Source organism: Limulus polyphemus, unplaced genomic scaffold (genome assembly GCF_000517525.1).
Source record: "Limulus polyphemus unplaced genomic scaffold, Limulus_polyphemus-2.1.2 Scaffold24, whole genome shotgun sequence".
NCBI classification, from domain to species: domain Eukaryota; kingdom Metazoa; phylum Arthropoda; class Merostomata; order Xiphosura; family Limulidae; genus Limulus; species Limulus polyphemus.
In genome coordinates, this window is record NW_013665634.1 from 1185200 (window position 1) to 1210652 (window position 25453).

The following is a 25453-nucleotide window of genomic DNA, read 5'->3' on the forward strand; positions in this document are numbered from 1 at the left end:
TGTAAAATAAAAACTGAATTAAATCAGTGACCTAATTCCCTAGTGCACACAAATAACATTCGCGCGTTTTCTCTTTAGCTATGATGCATTTTCTATAGTGTCGTGCTATGTTGTGTAACGATACAAAACACAGTAAAATGATTCATCTAGGAAAACCAAAAACACATAGACTTAAAACTGGGTCGAGCTTTTAAGTATGTAATTCCAAGGAATGTGTACATTAGGAATTTTTTATTGAGTCGAGCTTTTAAGTATGTAATTCCAAGGAATGTGTACATTAGGAATTTTTTATTGAGTCGAGCTTTTAAGTATGTAATTCCAAGGAATGTGTACATTAGGAATTTTTTATTGAGTCGAGCTTTTAAGTATGTAATTCCAAGGAATGTGTAGATTAGGAATTTTTTATTGATTTTTTTCAATGAAAGATAAGGCTTATCTAACCACCAGGTTACTTTAAAACTATGTATTAAAAACAAATAACGTATAAATTTAACCTTATAAACACAAATATGCGCTACCTTTTCAACAATAATCTATAGTTTTTAAGCGGATATACTATTGTCATTAACTACAATAGTACTTAATAGTAGGGATAGTGATGAAATCACCCACAAGTGATATTAATAGATTGTGTTATACAAGGCTAGAAAATCAAGGTTAATAAACTTAGCTCTACCATAGCTAAAGCCTGCAACATGCTTACTTATCATATAATCTTACCATAACTAAAGCTTGCAACATGCTTACTTATCGGATAATCTTATCACCATCGGTTATTTTGTTTTATTAACATTTCCTTAATCGTCCCTTATTAGACAAAACATTTAGACAAGATGATGAATTATGTATTTACGAGTAACATGCTATAAGATAGTTGAGTGAAAACAAACTATAAACATTATGATTAAATTGTATTACTCTCTGTTTTATGGGTAATAATGAAATTCATTGAGCCCAATGAAAAAGTTTGTCCATATATATTAATTAAACATATTACTAAAATGAACCATCTCTTGTTGGATGAGTAATAAATGGGTTAAGCGTGGGTAATGAAATGGGTCATTCTGTGTTCGATAGACATTGATGAAGTACGGAATTGGTAATAAAATGGACCATCCCTTGTTGGATGCGTAGTAAATGGGTTTAGCGTGAGTGAAGAAATGGGTCATTCTGTATTCGATAGATATTGATGAAGTATAGAGTTCATAAAGAAATTGGTCATTCTGAGAAGGTGAATGAGAAAAATATTTGATTGAATATAAGTTAAGTGTGAATAATGAAATGGGTCACCTTATGTATAATGAATTCTGGTTATGTGTGAAATGAATAATGAAATGGATTATCTTACACTGGATGGTCAATAAAAGATAAGGGTGGGAATGAGATGGGTCACCCTGTGTGTGATGGACACTGTTTACGCAAAATGGATAATGAAATCAGTTATCCTATATTTTATGGTCAATAAATAAATGTGGTAATAAAATGGGCCATCTTATGTGTGTGATAAACGGGCGTTTGCTGTGGATAACATCATGTGTTACCATCCATTTGATGAACAATAACGAAAAGTGGTTTTATTAATGGACTGGACCACTTAAGGGTATGGTGGATATTAATAATATTCCCTGTGTGAAAAGAAAAGATTATTAGTGATTTTGTTAATAGATTGGGCCACTTATGGGTAAGGATATTAATCATATTCCCTGTGAGTTTGTTTGTTATTAAGCACAAAACTACACAAAGGGCTATCTGTGCTCTGCTCACCACGGGTATCGAAACCCAGTTTCTAGCAGTATAAATCTGAAGACATACCACTGTGCCACTGGGGGTTTCCCTGAGAGAAAAGAAAAGAATATTAGTGGTTTTATTAATGGATTGGGCCACTTAAGAGAATGGTGGATATTAATCATATCCTCTATGAGAAAGGAAAAAAATATTAATTACGATGTCTTAGGTCAAAATTAGTGCCATGAAAAAAAAGGTATAGCTTATTCAAATCATCGGAAGAGAAAAAGTACCCAATTCTGGAACTTGTATTATCTTCCTTAAAAAAGTTTGTTTTATTATTTTCCCTTAAAGCTGCACGAACGGTTATCCACGCATATAGTTCTCGCTAATTTTGAGCTGACAGACTAGAGTGAAGGCAGCTGACTGTCACTCTTCTAGTGTGGCTATGGCCTCAACTTGTCGCAAATCACGAACCTTTAGATTCACAGTCCGAGCACCCTAACCACTAATCCATGCCCGACTAAAAGTGATTGGGTTAATTAATAAAGAAAATTTATTCATTTGGTTTTGTTTGTAATTTCTATCTCTATTTCTAACTTTAAGTGGAGAAAATGATACCTTTTACCATCATAATCCAATGTCTTTTTTATAATTTAAACATGTGTTATATATTTAACATCCAAGAGTTTATTTATTAAAATTATTTTCAATCAGTTTCTGTCATTATTTATAATCATTTTTATCCAGCATGTTTTCACTTCTCTTATTTTATTACATTCTATAGGAATTTATATAATGAAATTGTATTCAGATTACTTGAAACGTAAACATAGCCGTATCGTTTCTAGAAATACTTTTTCTTAGATCAAGTTTATATCTCGTCTGCAATTTTCAACTAAATCGTCATTTTTAAGATCTTAAAAGCGATTGATTGGGTAGTCTCATATTACATGATAAAGGGTGGCTGTATATAGTGCTAATTGGGTCTATTTTTTGCCTGTACTTTATTATATATATACAAGTATTTTTAGTACTGGTGCTGAGGAGGATCACTGCCATGGTCAAAACCGACCGTGAACAGCAAATGATAATATGACTCTATACATTACGGATTTCAACAACCGTGTGTCACACTTTAATGACTTTATTGTATACATTTACTTGTTATTTATTTTCCAGTATGTGGTCGATACTGACGAAACAAGGTATCATCAGTACTTTACCGAGTGCTATTATTGCAACTGTCAATATTTTGCAATTCTATTTGCATAATTATAGTTATTGTTTTATCATCTCTTGAGCAATGTTTATTGTTTTGATTGAGCTTCTATTTAATTATATGTTGATTAAATGCTAGTAATGGTAAAGGTTTAAAATAAATGGTTAATGTAGCAGCAGCAGTAATCAACACGTCTTGTATAAACGAAATCGGGAGGACCATGAGACATGCTCTTATTAACGGAGCATTGTCGTTTTAGAAATTCATCAAAAACAATAACAAATATCTAACTAGTTAATAGTTTTCAACTACTGTTGTCCGACTTTTTAATGAAACAATGATCAGAAAAATAAATAGAAATACTGTTTGTTATACAGAGTTTGTGGTCAATAATAAACTTATTGGGCCGGATGTAGGCTGATGACTAACTAGCTTTCTCAGGTTATTCAGCCGAGTGCGGACCGGTATGGCCAGGTGGTTAGAGCGCTCGACTCGCAATCTGAGGGTCGCGGGTTCGAATCCCCGTCCCACCAAACATGTCTGCCCTTTCAGCCATGGGGTCGTTATAATATGACGGTCAATCCCACTATTCGTTGGTAAAAGAGTAGCCCAAGAGTTGGTGGTGGGTGGTGGCCTTCCCTCTAGTCTTACACTGCTAAATTAGGGACGGCTAGCGCAGATAGCCCTCGTGTAGCTTTGCGCGAAATTCAAAACAAACAAACATCCGAGTGCTTCTGGTTCGCGCCTCATTACTACAAAATCGCGCCCCGTATATTTGGGCTGTGGATACGCTACAAGAATAAAGGTCGTATCACACTATTTGAATGGACAAGAATTGCAATGGTTGCTGTTAACTATCTGCCCTTTTTGCAGCCAATCAGTTCAAAATAGTGAACAGCTATACGGAGGTAGCTCTCGTAGTTTAGCGCGAAAATAAAACAACAACAAAAACTAACAATACAAGCAAACTTTCTGGCTATATTAAAAACTATTGTTTATAGAAACAAAAGGAATCAATAATATTAGTAAATGAGGATTTTTACAGCTTATTAGTATATTGAAACCGTAGAAATGATATCTGTTTGTTAATATCCACAGCTCCTAAAGATCACAAACTAAACAAGACAATCCAGAGAACTTATTGTCAATAGATTAGCATATTAAAACATCAAAAATGATACCTGTTTGTTAATATCCACAGCTCCTGAAGATCACAAACTAAACAAGAACTTACTGTCAACAGATCAGTATATTAAAACCTTAAAAATGTTACCTGTTTGTTAATATCCACAGCTCCTGAAGATCACAAACTGAACAAGAACTTACTGTCAACAGATCAGTATATTAAAACACCAAAAATGATACCTGTTTGTTAATATCCACATCTCCTAAAGATCACAAAATAAACAAGACAACCCAGTGAACTTTATTGTCAATAGATCAGCATATTAAAACATCAAAAATGATACCTGTTTGTTAATATCCACAGCTCCTGAAGATCACAAACTGAACAAGAACTTACTGTCAACAGATCAGTATATTAAAACCTTAAAAATGTTACCTGTTTGTTAATATCCACAGGTGCTTTAGAAATAATTTGTGGAAACCAACATATCAATCCACCTCACAGATATTTAGTATGCATTCAACCCTAGTTTTAGTAACTAAATACTAATTACTTCAGTACAAGTGACTAGATCTTCTTAAGTGAAATTTATGAAATTTGGAACAAACATTTTTATATCAAACAGTTTTATCACATTTTATTCTGAAATTCTCGATATGGATTGTGTTGAATGTGATTGGTCTTAATTAAAGTAGCTAATGTATGCGCCCCCCAGGGGCACAGTGGTATGTCTGCGAACTTACAACGCTAGAAACCGGGTTTCGATACCCGTGGTGGGCAGTGCACAGACAGCCCATTGTGTAGCTTTGTGCTTAACTACAAACAAACAAACTAATGTATACATTAATAATAGTTTTAAAATTATCTGAATAAATACTCAAACAATATCTTCCAGCATCTTAATCGGTCACAGCTTGAAATGAGTGTTACGTTGGTGTTTGTGCGAATTGTGCTTAGAGCAAGTGCAGTTCCTGAACTGCAATTTGGTTAAATCGTTGTACACAAAGACCTAAGTGATTCTCTCATTCTTTCTGTTTCGTTCTTTTCTTATTTGGTATTGAACGTTTCGCAGTTGGAGCAAAATAATTTGCTCAAACCACAATATGTCATTTCAGTTCGGTTCCTAAGAATTTCTTATTTCAGTTAATAACCGAGTTCTAAGACTAAGCGTGATATATATGTAACCGTCGTAACGCTAGAAAGCTACTACCAACAACACATCTCTAACTCGCATATGTTAGGTGTTTCGTTTCTGTATGCTCTAGCTAAAGGTAGAAGTTGACTAGCGCCACCTGTTTTACTTAATCATAAATATTATTTATTTTTATTCAACTTTTTGTAATTGTTGAATATATATATTTTTAGAATAAACATTAGCCAACAAAATACTCCTGACGGAGAAATACAAGGTTTGATTTTAACTAATTTTCATTCATCTCTAGTATTAACAGAAAAGTTAACGACTTTGGAAAAGATAATATAATGAATTAAATTACTAATTTCACATTACTAAACTCAAATGCTTAATTATTTCACTATTTATGTAATGCTTTACATTTCTGAGAATTCAACCGTTTTTTTCTTTAATGAATTAGTTTAGATCCTTTTACTGTTGTTCTGTTTTTCTCTGTTCATCGTGGACATCTCTCTAAGTATATTCAATATTACTTTACACGTGTAAGCCACAGAAATAACTTTTACGTCCTGGACATAAGAAGCAAGTTGTGACAAGATTTATTCATAACTTAAGGTACCGTTGTAGCGTGAAATTCGAGCTTATACCCGTTGGTTCTTAAATTTAGCGAAACAATAATCTAATCCTGTTATATTTACGATACATATACAGGGACTGTATAAAGTTAGTTGGCCTATTCCAAGTCTCATAATTCTAAATTTAGACATTGATATAACCTGAAATTTCGTACATAAACTGATTAGGTCATGATTTAAACGTCGAATTAAAAAAAAATTGGCCACTAATAGACGTAACAAATCGAATTAGTCTGTGCACAAACAGATGGACAGTATAAAACTACAAGCAGATGGCAAGTATAAAAGCAGCAAAAGCAAATGTTTTTTGCTCATTCTCTTTAAGATGACTTCGAACAGAATGTTTCTGAATGTCAGAATGGCACTTGTAAAGCGTTATTAAACCACAGATCAAATCAACAGTAAGGAATGAAATCACATTATGGTACCCGCAAAAGCCCTGCAGCTTATCGAAAATGAATTTGAAAATGTGAATAAGCCTTGGCAACAATACACATTGGAAGAGATCGCTCTCGAACACAGGTGAAGTTGTTGGTTTCAGAATTTAGGAAAGTAACATTTAATGTTGCAGAAACAAATGCACACGTATAATGCAAAATCAGTTATATTGCCAAATAAACAACAGCCTGGAAGGTCATGTACAAAATACATGGAGAGAAATTAATGACTCATGTAGGTTTCACTCGAGTTCATGGCTAGAATAACAATTGATGACACACAGGTTGACATAATGAGGCTTATTTTTCTCATCAAACAATTGGTGTTGGACTATAGCATGTGGGTACGTTTCTCCCCAGATAATACGAACTTGGGTTTATCATTGGGCCGTTCTTCTTTGACGATGCCCCCGAAATGGATCTGAGATAGCGACAGTTAACAGTGTGTATGCTACAAGTCCATGTTGGGAAATTGTCAGTTAACAGTGTGTATGCTACAAGTCCATGTTGGGAAATTGTCAGTTAACAGTGTGTATGCTACAAGTCCATGTTGGGAAATTGTCAGTTAACAGTGTGTATGCTACAAGTCCATGTTGGGAAATTGTCAGTTAACAGTGTATATGCTACAAGTCCATGTTGGGAAATTGTCAGTTAACAGTGTATATGCTACAAGTCCATGTTGGGAAATTATGCTATTCCTGAAAATCTAGTAGAAGGTGTTTTGGATGAAAAGGTTTTGTTTATTTTGAATTTCGCGCAAAGTTACACGAGGGTTATCTGCGCTAAACGTCCTTAATTTAGCAGTGTAAGACTAGAGGAAAGGCAGGTAGTCATCACCACCCACCGCCAACTCTTGGGCTACTCTTTTACTAACAAATGGTGGGATTGACCCTCACATTATATCACCCCCACGGCTGAAAGGGCGAGCATGTTTGGTGGGATGGAGATTCGAGCCCGCGACCCCCAGATTGCGAGTCAAGCGCCCTAACCATCTGGCCATACCAGGCCTGGATGAAAAGGTACTCTGTATCACAGTACACGACCTCACAAGACACTGTTACCAAAGGTGTTTGGACATCGGATAATCAGCACTTATTATTATCTCAAGTAGCTAGCACCCCTGTTAATTTTTGGCTTTTAGTTACCTGAAGTGGCGCTGGTTTACCGTGTTGCTCCTGAAAGATAGGATCCACTGCCATTTGCACGTGCTGGATATAGGACAGTTTTATGTATCACGCGCTATCAAAAATGAAATCAATTGGGCAACAATGTAAGGCGCGTCGAAAATAACTTGTGTTCATATCGCTAGACAAATATCAATTAATAGCGCTCCTAGTGGCTATTTTACTTCCATTGCCAAAGTTTTTCCTATCACTTTGTTGGTATCAGTACGAAATTTGAAAACGTAACGATGTTTACATTTGGATATGTGAGACTTAGAACAGGGCAACTAAAGCAATTTAGCTCTTTTTTTTATTAATAATCTCAGTTTATTTTCTTTTTAAATATAAGAGTTACATGTTTTCAAGCCTTATGTAACTAAACATCGTTTTTATATGAATGTAAATATATGTAGCCTAGTAATAATAATTAAAAAAACATCGGCATGCATTTTTTTAACTCTTAAAACAGTCAAATATAAATGTTGAGATATATTACGAACAATTATTGGAAATTATAAATTATAATTGATATCCCACTAACCAAATACTTTTCACAGCCATATATTTATATTTGATTACGTTATACAAAAACTATTTTGAATATGCAAATCAACAAGTCACCTGACCCAGCCAATATAAAGTCGCTGTGTAACGGCAAGTATCAGAACCCCACTTGGCATTATTTGGTGTTTGTAAGTAGAGTGATGCAACCGAAAATTAACCCCTTTCAGGAAAGGTATGTAGTAACACTTGTTTGTTTTTGAAGTTAAGCACAAAGCTATACAATGGGCTATCTGTGCCACAGGGGGTATGTAATAACACCACTTTCAGATGGGATTAGACGGGAATTTAGAATTTAAAAGACGGAAACACCCATTGTATTTAGTTACATAGGAAACAAAGGAATATGTACCATTTTGGGGCAAACAGGACCATCCAGAAAGAGACTTGAAACAAGTGTGTACTCCAACTATGGTAAACACAGTGTGGCGTCTTGTAAAAAGTGAGAATTCACGAACACAAAAGTCATTGGCAAAAGCCGTCAACATTTTCCAAGCAAATAAATGTGATATTATCAGATAGGATCTTCGTCTAGACACAAGTCATGCGTGAAACATTTTAAAAATTCTAACTGAAGATAACACAAAAAAAAGAAACACGTTATGTTTCACGTACTACACCAGGTGTCCAATCACCTGCTTTATCTTTTTTATATTTCCAAATTAAACAGGCCTTTTATCTGATACATCAGTGACTTTGTAAATTCTTGAAGATACAGTACATTAGTTCTAAGTTGACTACTTTAATTGTAATTCATACATCAGTAATTTGTAAGCATTATTTGATGCATCAGCATGATATCAACTAAGAAAGTTTTCATGTTAGTAGACTAGATGTGGCCTAATGGTTAATGTGTTGGGTTACAGGTCGAAAGGTTGGAGGTTCGAGACTTGATGCTGATTAAGACGTTTCATGTTTTTAGTTGTGAGTGCGTGACGGACAATCTCTTTATTTTGTTTAAAAAACTAGACAAATTCCCTGTGGCGCTGATTGATTCTAAATGGTTGTCTTCCACCTAGTCAGTAGACCAAGATTAGAGGTGGTTACATGTTGTTTAGCCCAATTTGAAAATTCCAATTTTTCATATTAGTTATAAAATTTGTGAAGATAAAGCGCATTTTCGCTAACATAAAGTTAGCTTTTTTTAAAGAACAAATTACTCTTTAATATATACATATATATGTGATCGTCTGAAGTTTTACGTTAAATATATTATCCTTCTATAAATGTTTGTTTGTTTGCTTAGAGTTTTCGTGCAAAGTTGCACAAGGGCTATATGTACATATCCGTCACTAATTTTGAACCAACAGAAAGGTAGATAGCCAACAGAATCCACTGTAACTTTAGGCTATTCAAGTACCCCTAATTCTAATAAATTTAATATTTAGTCATTTAAGTTTAGTACCCCATCTGGCAGTTTAGCATCCCCTAATTTTAATAAAACAAACATTTTGTCAGTCCAGACTAATATATTCTATAAGTCTCACTTTCTGTTTATCTCTTGATAATCTTGTTGACAATGCTTGTGAAATAAATGAAACTGATGTCATTCAGTTTCAGTAAATAATAATACACTACAAAGCGTGCTGGGGTCAATTTCAATTGATCTTAATCTTATCAACTTCTCTTAAAAATACGAAAACAGTATTTTGATTTTTCTCGAAATTTGACATATGTTAAGAACGATGATATAAAATTGTAGTTTTTAAGCTACGAGAAAGCAAAAGTTCAATAAATTGTGTAGTCAGATGAGTCAAATTGTAAAAGATTTAGCTAGCGAAATGATGTTCAACTAATTGTTTCACCCGATATACTATAGCTTCTTCGGCTCATGAATAGAAATATTTTTCCAATGATTTAAAGTTCGAACTGTTAACAAAATATATCTTGTTGTCAGGTGTATTTTAGAAATACAGACTTTTGTAATAACTTGAAATTTGAATAAAATTACAAAGTTTTGCTCTTCTCTTAAAAAGAACCGTTGGAAATTAAAACCATTTACTTTACTATGGTTCAGTTTGAGCCATGAACTACCATATACGTATACTTACAACAACAGACACTTTGAGTTACAGTGGTTAAAGATTGGCCTCCTTGTAAATAATGCTGGAATCAAGATTATTTTACAAGCATCAAGGATTGTCTGGGACTTTTGTCCTTTGGTTACTTAACTTCCTGATGTCAAACTAATAGTAAACGTGTTACTTCGTTTGATTAAAAATCTAATAAATTAAATACCCTTAGTTTTTTCTGAATTTTTGCCCAAAGCTACACAAGGACTACCTGCGTTTAACCTTTTCTAATTTTGAACTGGTAGACTTAAAGAGAAGGAAGCTGGTCAACATTACCCATCTCAATCTTCTGTCTGGCCGAATGGTGAGATTTGATCGTAACTCTTATAGTCTACTACATGAAGCGCATTTTTGCGACAACGGGTCATGGACCATGAATCCTCGGATTGACATTTTTCAATCCTACTTTCGTCATCTTTGTGTCTTTCACCCGTGTTTTGTACAGTGAATTCCCCTTCAAAGAAGCCATTTTCAAACTGACCACATCTTCACAGGGTCTTTTTAGTTAATTAGTACTCTCGCTATTACCTAAAAGAGCTTAAACTTTTAAATACTCACTCACCTAACAAAGAAAAAAAATAAAGTTGATACAAAATACGTGGTGTAAGTTAGATGATTGTATTTCTAAAGATGATTATTTTTTAATCATATTAAGCTTTAATCTAATCGTACATATACATAACATAGTTAGTATTTTTCCTTGTTGGTCTAAAAGATATGACCAGTGTTATATATATATATGTGTGTTTGTGTGTGTGTGAGAGTGCATAATACCAGTCAGAAGTCAGTCAAAGCTATCAACACCAAATGTTTTATGGAAGGTTGCTAAAGGAATGTTCTGTTGGATTTATATTTTAATTTTACACTCAATATTATAATAATATTTATAAAAAATGTCAATGAAGAACATAACAAATTAAATAATCAATACTTAATAGACTCTCCATTAGCTCTAGCTATATTACTACATCGATAAGTATGGATGCTACTAGGGTTGTGTGTGTTTTTCTTTAAACTACTAACTACCATTTCTTTCGATTGTTGATGTTCATTTTCCAAAGTTTTCATGAATTATTTGACTTCCCTTTTACAATTTCATTTTTTCACAAAATTTAAATGGTATTAGTACCAAACTTTTTGACTGGCCACTTCATAACTTTTATATCACAATCTCTTTCAATCTTTTTTAAATACCTCTTATTCAGAAGATCCGTCGGGTCTGGATAACTTTCTCGCTGAAATTCAAAGCCAAAGTCAATTGAACGTAGACTACTAGTTACTGCGTTACAAACCAATATATTATGATTAAATTATAGCATCAATTTTGACATCTCCCGCATTTGCAAATTATAAATCTTTTAGTCTCATTTCAATGCTCCACAGACTTCCTTACCAGTCTTGTTTACATTTTGTTATGATTATACTTTTATAAAAAGATTATCATTAAGGTTCCAACAAAGATTTCAGTGTTTGTTTCGTCAGACTACAGCATATTGTTCCATTTATTCTTCCAATTATTGTAATCCTTTGTAAGGTTTTGGAAATATTATCCTAGAGTTTCCAACAAAGTTTTCAGTGTTTGTTTCGTCAGACTACAGCATATTGTTCCATTTATTCTTCCAACTATTGTAATCCTTTGTAAGGTTTTGGAAATATTATCCTAGAGTTTCCAACAAAGATTACAGTGTTTGTTTCGTCAGACTACAGCATATTGTTCTATATATTCATTCAATTATTGTGATTCTTTGTAAAGTTTCCAACAGTTTAACAATGGTAATATATGAATTATTAGTTTTTTTTAGTTGTTGTTGTTGTTTGTTTATCGCTAGGCACAAATCTATACAATGAGCTATCTGTGATGTATCCACTACGGGTATCAAAACCCGGTGTTTAGTATTATAAGCCCAAAGACTTTCTGCTAAGCCACTGGGGGCTTCTTTGGTTGCAATTTTACTATTTAGAACACTTTCTTGTAACCGTTATTGAGCACTTCTATTGGTGGTTCTAATTCCATTCATATCCTGCATTTCTTCAGTTATTTCAGAGAAGTTGTTAAATGATTTGATACTAAAATATTTCGAATAATATTGTTCTCCTGTCTGAAGCCCAAGTGGCACAATGGTATGTGTACGGACTTATACTGCTAGAAACCGGGTTTCGATAGCCCATTGTGTAGCTTTGTGAATATTTTATTAGACGTTCCTTTCTCTTTCCCTCCAGTGATCAGCTCTAAGTCAGCAGGCTTACGATGCTAAAAATCGGGGGCTATCGATACCCATGGTGGTCAGAGCACGGATAGCTCATTGTGTAGTTTTGTGCTTAAAAACATCAACATCCTTTAATCTCCTCGTTGCAGCAAATCGCTCTAATGATATTTAAACCACACATTTCCTAAAATAATGTTTGAGAAATATCCCGTTGACTTTCTTTACATTTTCTAAACAAATAGTAATTTATCCTTATTTATTATTCTCTAATTCATTTTTTTTCAATTTCTTAGTCATTATTGAAACTTACAAAGTCCTTAGATGATGTAAGCTAATTTTAAGTCACTGGCATAAAATATCTGCACTCCACTGTGGAGTTCCTCTTGATTCACAGACGCCCTAACATACCATTGAAATTAAGCTTCTCCATTATCCCCAATACTTCTATAGCTACTCCAAGGGGCGTTCATACGCTAAAGTAAGTCATGTTAAGACTCGCACGTGGTACTTGAACATGTGTGCTCAATTTGGTTTTGCTGGCTTATGAATGGTGGTATGAACACAGTTTCAAATATAACGCCTCAAGGACACAAAATCCGATTTCAGAGTCACTTTCAGCAACCCCGAAAATCCACCCATAGACCCCATCACATCTGGATGACCTTCCGGGGCTGTTTTAAACCCCCTCGGTACCTCTTATAGACAATAACACCTCCCTCCCCAATTCTGCCTGCCATGTTTAGTCCTGCTAACTCTAGAACTGTAAAAGGAGTTAGCTAGACATTTATACATACAGACAAAGCTACAAGTTGAATTAACACAGGATTAGTAAAAGTTAACCATACGGAAACAAGATTATTGGTCATTTAAAACGGGAGTGAAATATATCTATATAAATGTGTATCAGTGGATTGAGCCCATTCAATCTGCATTTAATGATACCTAATTGTTATTTTGCAAATATACCATGATACTGTCTATAACACTAATTATCATTTTCATTAAAATTACCAAATAATATGTGAATATAACACGTGTAAGCAAGATAAACTTCGTTAATGTTTTTAAAAGTGGTTTCCATTCGTGCAAGTTTTCTTGTTGGACCCGTACCAGTTTCGTCTATAGGCAAAACAAAATAATTTACAATAATTATTTATACGATATAATTGTGCTTTTTCAACAGTTTATTACGTAAGTTCTACAGAAATTCACTTTATTTGAACTTTACACAAGTCATCGAAATTCACCATTTTGAAACATTAGCAGTATAAAGTTATTAAAAATACACTATATCATTAGCAGGAATACTTTGGAGAAATTTGAACTGTCGTTTTAGCGAAACGAGCTGTAATCGTTAGAACAGAATACATTGAATTTTATAAATACTTTAAAATTCGATAATATATATAAACTTTTGGTAGCTTCGATCTCTCGTTTGAAAATACATCACAGATTAAGAAAAATAATTTATGATTTTCTTCAACTCTGTAAAAATAATTTATGTAATTGATTTTCTTCAACTCTGTGAAAATAATTTATGTAATTGATTTTCTTCAACTCTGTGAAAATAATTTATGTAATTGATTTTCTTCAACTCTGTGAAAATAATTTATGTAATTGATTTTCTTCAACTCTGTAAAAATAATTTATGTAATTGATTTTCTTCAACTCTGTAGAAATAATTTATGTAATTGATTTTCTTCAACTCTGCAAAAATAATTTATGTAATTGATTTTCCTCAACTCTGTAGAAATAATTTATGTAATTGATTTTCTTCAACTCTGCAAAAATAATTTATGTAATTGATTTTCCTCAATTCTATAAAAATAATTTATGGTTTTGTTTAAAGGTCCATATGAGAATAGTCCATTAAGACGCTTTTACATCATTGTGAAGCTGGAATATCAGACTTAACATAAAAAAATAATTTTAAATTATATAACGAGAAGAGTCTCTCGTATCGTTTTATGTGTAGAATTTTTATATATGTCTTTTTGTTTTCATCCATGGTTTGGGTATACACATTGGTACCGGTGTTATTATTATTATGCAAATGGGTGTGTGTTTTCTTAAAGCAAAGCTACATCAGGCTATCTGCTGTGTCCACCCAGGGGAATCTAACCCCTGATTTTAGTGTTGTAAATCTGTAGACTTACCATTCTCTCACCGGGGGACTTATGTAAAGGGGTGTGTGCATCCCCCAACTTTTACGAAATATTCCTAATCAGGAGAACATGATACACTCTATGATTTCTCCAATTCCACAATTTTCAATATTTTAATTTTATTATAAGGACGCCCCCATATGGAACTTTTCGTTTTATGAAAAATATATTAATACACCAACCACATGTCTTAAACATAACTCTAAATATCCAAGTGGACAAAAGAAAAAAAAATTAATGTATTTTTTTTATTCTAGTAATATTTTTTTATATTAAAAGTAGAAAGTGTAATACACTACTAAATTTACGTGCATTGATTTATAAAACAAATTATGCTACAAGCACAAAAGTTAATTTCATATTTGATGTAAAGATTTTCAGAATTCTGAATTAAACAAAACAGCTTGATTTTATGCGCTATACAAACCGAGATTGATCCCTTATGATTGCATCAAATTACTTGACTTTTTTAAGGATTGGAATGCATTACATTACTTAGTTACATATACAGAAAATACATATTTTATTCACACATAAATATCACATTATTAGAAAAAATCGCTTTACTTAATCTTTACATCATTTTCTTTATTCTTCTGTTGTCTATTACGTTTAGTAGAATGTTTAGAAAGACTTGATTTCTTTCGTTTTCTTCCGGCTTCTTCTGTTTTCTCATTTGATATAACGTTGTCGGTTATGGCGAGTTCTTTTGCTTTTTGCCTTTCTTGAATTTTTTGTCTAAGGGTGAGCAGTATAGAGGGACTCGCACCAGTTCCGTATTTCACGTGTTTGCCAGTGAGGGCTCGTGTAGGTTGCTTTTTAGCAGCGCAGCTCACGTTCTCGCCCTCCAAAAGTGGGGAATCTTGTTCAGGAGACTCTAGAGTTTGTGATGTAGGAGCAGAAGAAGATGTATTGTTTGGGATTACCGATTCAGCTGGTGTTCCTGTTAGACCTACTCGATGTTTCAATGCTTCATGGCTGTGATACATCTGGATAAGATAAGTATAATATTCATAAACGTTCAAGGGGTATCCGCATGGCACTATTTGGTGCAAGGCTTCCAGAAAAGAGTTTCTGTCATTTGGTGATATTGATAAATTTTGACACCAATTATGAGAGGTCAAAGGTTCTTCATCGTGGTACTGGAGATTATCTGACCGTTCACCTTTTACTTCAAGAGTTATTGGCCGACACGTTAATAACTTGGATAATACCTGTCTTCCTTTCTTTTGTTTTAGATATTTATGTTTGCTCGCGAACTTCAAAAAAGTCCGATTTTCCATTAGGCTTCTATTATCGTCAATATCATTTAGAGTATATAGGGACGAACTGATTTTAGGATTAGGTGACGAGGCTGGAGTTTCAGTGTCTGATTTACTTTTGGACATGTCTAAAATGTGATTTTGTTCTTGTTCTAAAGTACTGCGAGAGATGTCACAAAAGCTTGCGGATTTTCTTATTCTGTTGCAATTTATCTGAGAGCCTGTAGTTAATGGTCTACTAATTAAATCATCTAAATGACGAGGTAATTTACTAACGGAAAGATCTTCAGGCAACCCGCCCTCTTCTGACGAATCCTCACACTCACGTTCATTTTTAAACTGCAACGAAGTTTCTTGTGAACTGGTGTTATGTTTTGTTACTTTATTGGAATGTAGAATTGAAGAGGATTGTGTGTTATGGGTAGCTACTGGTGTACTAAGTAAGTCATTTTTACGCAAAACCAATGTTTTGCCAATAGTACTTAAATTTCTGTCAATTAGCCTAGAACTGGATTTCGACGTACATAAGTGGCCAAAATGTTTCTTTGTACAGCATTCATAGGTGCATTTCTCTTCTTTGTTCATAGTCATAGAATTCACACCACATAATTTAGAATGAGACTTATTTCCACTTTTACATACATCTTTTTCGTTTACATCATACTTAATTAAATAATTTTTTTGTGAAATGTTACTGGCAGAGGAATCTAGTGGAATGGGGTACACCTGTCCATCAGAAAGCTTAAGTAAGGAATAAGATTTTCCTACAACATCGTACACAATGGGGCAGCTATCGATACTGGCAGTTGGCAAGAGAGGGGGAGATGAAGGAAATTCCCCTGGAGTGTTCTCAGCAGTTGAATCTACGGAAAGAAACGTTTTGTCGAACTTTTGAGACTTGATTAACCAAGGTGAAACCACAGAGAAAAAACTTTCACCACGTGCTATGTCCCGCCACTTTCCATCTGACTCGGAGTTTACGAGCTTCTTAGCCCGCGTTTGTATTCCTGGAGAGTTATTTGATGTTTTAAGACTTCTGGTTTCACATTCATGCTCGTGCGTAGCTTCAGAAGATTTGATACTTAGATCTATTGGTCCATTTTGTTGATCTTGATCATAAACCAGCTTCTCTTTATCCATCCTCGCCAACTCTCTTGTTGTCGAAAACAAAGTTTTCTTTACACTTTCCTTGGACAATGTAATAAGAGCCACTTATCGACCATGCTTCGTAACAGTATTTAGTGGTTGTGTATGCTTTATATACTTCATTTTAAAGCATTGACAAATAAAAATTAATTATTTTTCTGAGTATTATGTTTGACCTCCATAATATTTGGTTTTAAAGCTCGAGAATCCGAGAGACGGGTGTAATTTCGCAATTAAAGCTCTAGCAAGTAATGTCTACACTTAGGACAGAACAGATAATCTCAAAACACTGGTTGCAAACTTAGTTTTTCTTGAGCTTCTACTTTCTTTGCTGTCAGCGAACTTTCCAAGGTCATCCTAATGGACACTGAGACAAAAGCAATCCTCTTTGAATGAATAAGACAAAACCAAACAAAAGTAACCGATACGTGTTCATGAAAAAAAAATAATAAAATAGACACCAAGAAATATTTTTAAATCGGTTTATCTGGTGGTTTTCTGTCTAGAAGTCATAAATTTTGGCAAACAATCCAAACTTCTTGCAGCAACAAGCATTGTTTTGTTGGCTTCCTAGAGGAGATACAAGTTAAACATGCATCATTTCCAATAAATAAACATTAAAAATGTAGTAATGTTATCATTACTATAAGTGGCTTTCTTATATCTTTTAGATAAAACATATACACATCAAGAATCGTTAATTAAAAAATAAAGCCTATATAACTCAATAAATTTCGTAAGCACCGTACAGACATCAGTGGTAAATCAGATAATTCAACTAATCTGTACCGTATTTACTGGTGTATAAAACGATCCCACATACAAGACGATCCTGGATTTTTTGAGCAAATTAATTGTCTTTCTTTGAGGTTCGGTGTATAGAACGACCTCTATTGTCAAGCAAGTCTAGAATGTTACTTTTGTAAAGAAATTCTTAGAAGTTTTTTTTTAAACTATGCTAACCTGCGCTCTGGGGTAATCAATACAACCACGAGTGTGGTTTTTATGGTCTTTAAACACTACAAACAGCTCAATGCCGCATAACGCAAGTCAGAAACATGTAATAAACAACTTTATAAAGTTTCATCATAGTTGAACTCCTTATCTAAGAGAAAAAAATACTAAACTTTAAGATATAGTGATCTACTATAAAAACATGTTTACAAAATTAGTGTAAGTTACAGAAACTAACTTTTTGGGATATAATATTAGCAATACGGCGGATGGGATCAATACATCTGAAATCAAAAATGTCTTGATTAATTGTAACTAACATGTGAGATAAATAACTTCTAGTTCTGATGAATCGAGACAAATGATATAATTACAAATATGTTATTACACCCCAGTAGGTGGCACGATGTCAAAAAAAAAGCAAAGAAAAGAACAGTAAAAGGAACAACATAGTTTTGGTTAAATATGCTATTAGCCGGAGAGTTGTTACTGGAACTCTATCTTTATTGTGTATAAAATCAGGCATTGTTTTATAAGTAAAAAGTATCGCCTTATACACTGGCAATTACTGTATATAAAGTTCTCCAGAGGATTTAGTATTTAAATAACACTTTCACAGCAAATGTACTTAACCACGTTTCTACTAACTATAAACTAATAGTTTCACACAAATAAAAAACGACGCATGGAAGAAAATTTTTATACGTACAATATATAGCTGTACACCAGTTTTATCATAGACAAAACAAACTTACTAACCTAAGCCAATAACTTGAGTGAAAATAACCACAGTATTTTTTTTTCATATTCATAAACATGTACACACTGCCGAATTTTGGACAACTAAAAAAGTTAAATAGAAACACAAGTTCTAACTGAATAGCTTAAACATAAACATCATGTGACTCGTACGTCAAAGAAATATTTAGCAAGATGATTTTCTGAGTCAATAGCTTAAATAAAACTGTATTAGACATCGTTTTGTTAAAGGATATCTTAATAACAGTGCTTGTATTAGCCAGCTTTCAGACATCATTTTATCAAAGAATATGTTGATGCTATTTATGTCTTAAAACATAATTGTATTAAATGATTAGTTTATGCCACTGATGGTATTAATCACGTCTTAAGACATCATTTTATTAAATGATTAGTTTATGCTACTGATGGTATTAATCACGTCTTAAGACATCATAAGACGTGATTAATACCATCAGTAGCATAAACTAATCATTTAATAACACGATGTCTTAAGACGTGATTAATACCATCAGTAGCATAAACTAATCATTTAATAAAAGACATCGTTATTAAATGATTAGTTTATGCCACTGATGGTATTAATCACGTCTTAAGACATCGTGTTATTAAATGATTAGTTTATGCTACTGATGGTATTAATCACGTCTTAATATCATTTTATTAAAAGATTAGTTTATGCTACTGATGGTATTAATCACGTCTTAATACCATTTTATTAAATGATTAGTTTATGCTACTGATGGTATTAATCACCTCTTAAAACATAATTTTTATAGATTATATGATTATGCTATTAATGGTATTAATCAACTATTAATGATATAATTATGCTACTGCTTAAGTTAGCCAGTTTTCAGACATTATATAATTAAAGAATACGTTTATGTTATAGGTTTTATTAACCAGTTTTATGCGTCATTTTATCAAATAATATATAATTAATTTAAATAACTAGCTTGTTTCTTTGTAATTAAGCACAAAGCTACACAACGGGCTATCTGTGCTCTGCTCACCACGGGTATCGAAACTCGGTTTCTAACGTTGTAAATCCACAGACATACATACCGCTGTGCCACTAGAGACAAATATCTAGCTACTGACACTCTTGGTTCAGAAGATTGTCCAAAAACTCATAGACTCACGTCTCTGTCAAATTCACTTACAATCTGAACACTGTCACATTAATTAATTGTATTTTGTGGGTCACACCCATAAGTGGCTTAGCAGTACGTTTGAGGGCCTATAACGCTAAAATTTGGGTTTAGATACTTGCGTGGACAAAGCATAGATAGTTCATTGTGTAGCTTTATGTTTAACAACAAACAAACAATTTGTGGGTTGTAAGCACTGAAACGTATTGAAATCCATCTTGGTGGAAAAGTACTTCAATCTGTTTCGGTTGCCAGAAATCATTTTTCATTGCATGCCACCTGTACTGGACAGAAAAAAACAAAACAAACAAACAAAACAAAAAAAACACCTGACGTACACAATGCACCAATATGTCCGTTATAGATTAATTACCCCGAAAGTGGGCGTAAGGCCACCTGGAGGGGTCGCCTGTTTTAATCGCAGTAATGTGTTATCTGTCAGTCAGTCAATAGACACTAAAATGACATAACATAAGGAGCGCTTAACGATGCAACTTGTACAGTCGTAACGTCAATAAAATGTGCTCATGCCATGAATCACGAGAAGAATTATGCACTCTGAAGCATGACATACGAACTTGAAAAACAAGAAACAAAAATATTTGTTACTCGTAATTTTGGTTTCATTCACTCTTGAAACAGAACATTTTTGAGAACCCTGCGGAAGTATATCTAGTGTAGCACGTGTGTGTGCTCAATATTTGCGTATCTTCAACCCATCATCCATTAAAAGAACCTTCCCGTATAACATTACAGCTGCTTTAAATTAGTGGCTATGACCAAGCTATGGAACACAACCTTTCAAAAAATAGAATAATGGTCTGAATTATTTCTTATATATGATAATTTCACAGGTTATTTCATACCTGGAGTAAGAAATATCAAATTGTGGTTGGACGTAAAATCTGGATTTGTTTCATAGAAAAACAAAGGTTTGTTGTACACGAAATATTGCAAGTATCAAAAAACATTTCTTATTACAATGAAATTATTTCTTCACTGGTAATAATCTGTTACAGATCTCGACCTCAAGAGTAAAGTATATTTTATTTATTTTGTGTACGACATACGTTTATAAGATACTTTTATAACAATTTATTAGTTTAAAAATTCATATTATATTTTTCAGAGTAGGGTGGTTAAGAAAGGAAGATTCGCAATCCAAAAATTATTAATGACAAACGTTGGTTTCTTATTGACAGAATGTGCTTCTACAAACCCGATAATATGGTTATTTTTATATCTATTTAAACATCTTGGTGAATAAAATAACACAATCTAATCTATCCATAAATCTAGCTTTGACTTAAATTACTTACGGCACTTCTTTTCCTTTCCAATAATACTTGCCTTTGTTGCCAATAGATGACGCTTTAAAGGTTTTGTTTGCCATAGTTAAGTCGCTACATATATATTCAGTCATTGAATTTCAATTTAAAAAATGCACTTTTTATTATAGTACTTATGGATAAAGATGCCAAAAAATGAGCTGAATTTGATTTGACTTCTCCCGATTGGAATTGCAGAACGTGAGATCGTCCAACTGGGGTTCAAACAGACGCCGTTCCGAAAAATTCGGAATGTAAGCCCCACCTGTCCGAGATCCGATTATTAATTACTGTAATCTTGTAAATAAAATGACATCTGACATGTAATCATTCTTCGTTAAAGACCTCACAGGTGACAAACAAAACATCTCTAACGTAGTAGTCTAAAGCTGTTAAGAGGAAACTATCCCCCCCCCAAAAAAAATCAATAAAAGAAAGACACAGGAGTTCATGTAATAAATGATTTGTTTGTCCGTTGAATTTCGCGCAAAGATACTCGCCCACAGTTTAGATGTTATAGCTTAGAGGGAAGGTAGCTAGTCAACACCACTCACCGCTAAACTTTTACCTACATTATAACACCCCCATGGCTGAAAGGACGAGCATGTTCGGTGACGGGGATTCGAACTCGCGACCTGCAGATTACGAGTCAAGTGTCCTGACCACCAGGCCATTCCAGGCCTGCAGTAAATAGTAGACCGAATTTCCATTGCCAACAATGGAATATAACTGTCGATCAGAAATGAATGAAGCTACGGAAATTTCAATAAAACTTCAAAAAGATTCTTGTGATTTGAATTTTTTGTGTTTCCCCTCTCTCTCTCTGAAGTTTTGCTGCTACAGTATTAGTATTAATATTTGTTGCAATAATATTTTCAAAAATATCTGCTTTCAGATTAATGCGTCGAGTAAATATTACCAGCACTAGCTATATTGATATTCTAATTTGTTTTTATTCCGTTAACTGAGTGAATTAAAACTATTACATAAGATACATAAAACATGAATAACAGCAAAAGTTTAAATTTATATACTCTTTTAAAATATTCCTATTAATTTTTAGCCGCAGCCTAGCGGCTTATAGAATGGCTCTGAGTTTTTCCAAGTACAAACCTTTAGCTCCTAACTCTGTCATCTCTTGACCGATTTGAGATATAATTAGAGTTTTGGACTCAAAGAGTCAAACCCTTTCTATTGATGCATTTGACCACGTCCTAGGTCTCACATATTAATGTACTCTAATCCTGCCTAAAAGAATTTCAAGTGCCACGACTATTGAGGATTCCCTCTTGTTTCATCTGACTTCCTCTTCGTTTTATTATTACATTATATGATAAATATGCATAAATTAGAAAAAAAAGTACACAATATCTATTTTTAAAAGTTGTTTGTTTAATATGTCGTCAAAAGTGTTTTTATTTTGATTATTTTACTTGTGTTAATTTACGATTGCTTAACATTTTCATGCATGGTTTCATTGGAGCTAACTAGTCAACCGATTAATAGAATTTGAACGTCACTCTTATAGCACACCCAGCGCCCCAAAGTGCGAATCGAGTTTTACGACAACGGGATGGAAGCCATGAACTCTCGGGCAAGATAATCATTTGGCTACGCCAGGCCCTTCGCTTTAGTTGCTTACAATTATAATATTGGAATACTGGGTGCTGTTTAAGTCAAATAAATTGATATAAGTTGAAAATTATTACTTAAGACATGCAGACAGAAATATAAGGTTTATTGAAGTTAATTTTAATGAGATAGTCGAATAAATCTGTAATGTCATCGGTATATTAAGTAATTAGACTTACTGGTATACTTGATACAACATTCCCTGCCTTTACTCTCTATACTGACGGCAAATTGCAGATAATTGCACAGTAAAGGTCAAAGTTTACCACATGTTATAAAGAAAACTAAAATATTCTGTGTTATAAAAATCTTATATTTAAAAGGAATTATTACTTCATTAATTATTAATTAACACATCATTGCAATTAATAACTAAAATATGAGAAGTTATGTTAAGTATCGATATTATGTTTGAGTACCTTACTGACTCTGATGTTAAAGAATCTCGGAAGTTACGACGTTCATTGAAAATACAACCTGAAATTCTTATATATTTTGGAGTCCAGATAGAGAGAAAAACAGATATATGTACTTTCAGTCTATAAATAGAATGAAAAGAAATAACAAAAATACTGTTATTACAATAAAGTATAGAATATAGAATAACATTACTACGAACCTGTAGATCATGAATGTAGTAAATGTATGTTTATAGTACTCATTTAATAAATGATTAGCCTATTAATTAGGCTATTGTTAATACTCTCTCGTTATACTAAAAATATTTTAATACAATATTTAATTACTAGCTGGAGTACCCGTCCCTTGGACGGAAGTTATGTAAATTCGTGATTAATGAAAGGTTATTTTAGGACATGAAAAATTGCTTCCCTTATATGTAATTGTAAAAAAAAAAACGCAAAAACACCCATAAAAACTACAAAACACAAAATGTGAAACCGCAACTTTTCTTTTATCTCCGCACTGACCGAACAAACCTTCATGCCAAATTTGGTGAAGATCCATCGATAGGGAGCGAAGTAGTGGTAAAAAACGCCTATAAAAACTGCAAAACGCAAACCTGAAAATTTGTAAGTACCTTCGCAAGGACCCAATGAACCTCCATACCAATTTTGGTGAAGATCCATCCACATCCTGCGCAGTTGTTACATGGAGATACAATAGACAGCAGTATTATATTTATATAGGTATCTTTAACAGCAACTGTTTGATATTAAAAAATGTAACTATTTGTAAATATTATGAAGCTGTTTTATTGTTAGTCTTAAAATTGTTACTTAAAACTACACATAACTTAAAGTTGTCTGTCATAGCCGTCCTTAGCTTTGAAATGATCGACGAAAGAGAAGACAGTTAGTCAACAACACCCATTACCATCTCTTGGACTATTCTTGTCTAATCGAATTGTGGGATTTGACCGACACTTTTGTAGCGTACCCATAGCTCCAAAGTGCAAATATAATTTTTATGGCAACGGGTCGCGAACCTTGAATCATCAAATTCACAGTCTGGGCACGCTAAGCACTAGCCACGTCCTGCCCCAATTAAGAAGTATCACCCAAAAGAAATAATATTGCAATATATTTAAGTAACTATCAAAACTTAATGGACAACGTGAATAACTAATTGTAATTAAAAGCTTAAAACAGTTTTAACTTTGTTTAGAGGGTTAAAGTGTTATTTGGTCAAAGTATAATCACATTTGCATTTTAAATTACTTTTTAGAAAGAAAATCATGTTTTATACCCAACATTTTAACGTGACATTCGCAACATTGAGTCCCCTGGTCAGAGGTAAGTTCACGGAATTACAACTCTAATTTCCAGGGTTCAATTCCCCGTGGTGAACAGAGTGCAGACAGCCTATTGTGTAGCTTTGTACTAAAACAAACAAACAAACGCGACAAATACGTTCTGCTAGCTGTCAAGATAATTTAGAAACTATGCTATTTGACTTGTAATTAAAGTCTGGCTGGGAAAAGGTTGAAGTTATTCCCTGACTATGTAATCCAAAACTAAATTGACAAGAAAAATGTTTTTGTGAAAAATATAAAACAATACCACAAATCAACCCGTTGCTCAGTGATTTAATTACATAATATAAATGTATTAATATACCGATGAAGATCTCATGAAATAAAAGTCTAGATTTTGCAATAACATTTCTTCTAAATACAAAATAAATACGGTCTATTTCTTGTTATTGGCTATTGAAACAACCATTCTCAAAGGTCCCCCGTTTACTTCTTATGCATTTATACAGCTGGTGACTTGCGTAAATGGTTAAATTATGAAAGTTAGTCTTCATAGGAAGCGTCTGTTTAAACTTTAATCAGTTCATCGAGAAACCGATATTTTAAACCTCTATTATGAAAATACGGTGAAAAAAATGTTTCTTTTAAATCCCTTATATAGTAGGTCTATATTGCGTAAACAAGTGTTTTTGTCAAACATGTTGTGTTAAGTTATAAACGGGTACATTACCTACAAATGACATTGTTCAATTGAGGAATCAACAAAAATAATTCCATGGTTTATTTATATTGTTACCTAGAAGTAAAAGCATTCATTCATTTACAGAATTGAAGCATTTGCATGAGTATTAAGTAATAAAGACATATTTATTACCTGTACGTTGAAATGTGCAATAGAGAGTTAAATGAGTTAAATCACACAGACCGGGCCGGCATGGCCAGGTGGTTAGGGCGCTCGACTCACAATCTGCGGGTCGCGGGTTCGAATCCCCGTCCCACCCAACATGCTCGCCCTTTCAGCCGTGGGGGCGTTATAATGTGACGGTCAATCCCACT

At 33.4% G+C, this 25453-nt stretch overlaps 1 protein-coding gene across 3 annotated transcripts in view; it reads right to left on the reverse strand.

Moving 5' to 3' along the window:
- Positions 1-14727: 14727 nt before the first annotated feature.
- Positions 14728-25453, reverse strand: part of LOC106458775 — a 46995-nt gene continuing 36269 nt past the window's right edge. For all 3 annotated transcript variants that reach the window (XM_022385348.1, XM_013918326.2, XM_022385341.1), the window contains exon 2: positions 14728-17426. In XM_022385348.1, coding sequence (XP_022241056.1) covers positions 15012-16850 — 1839 coding nt within the window. In that variant the 5' untranslated portion in view covers positions 16851-17426 and the 3' untranslated portion in view covers positions 14728-15011. The remainder of the gene's footprint in view (positions 17427-25453) is intronic.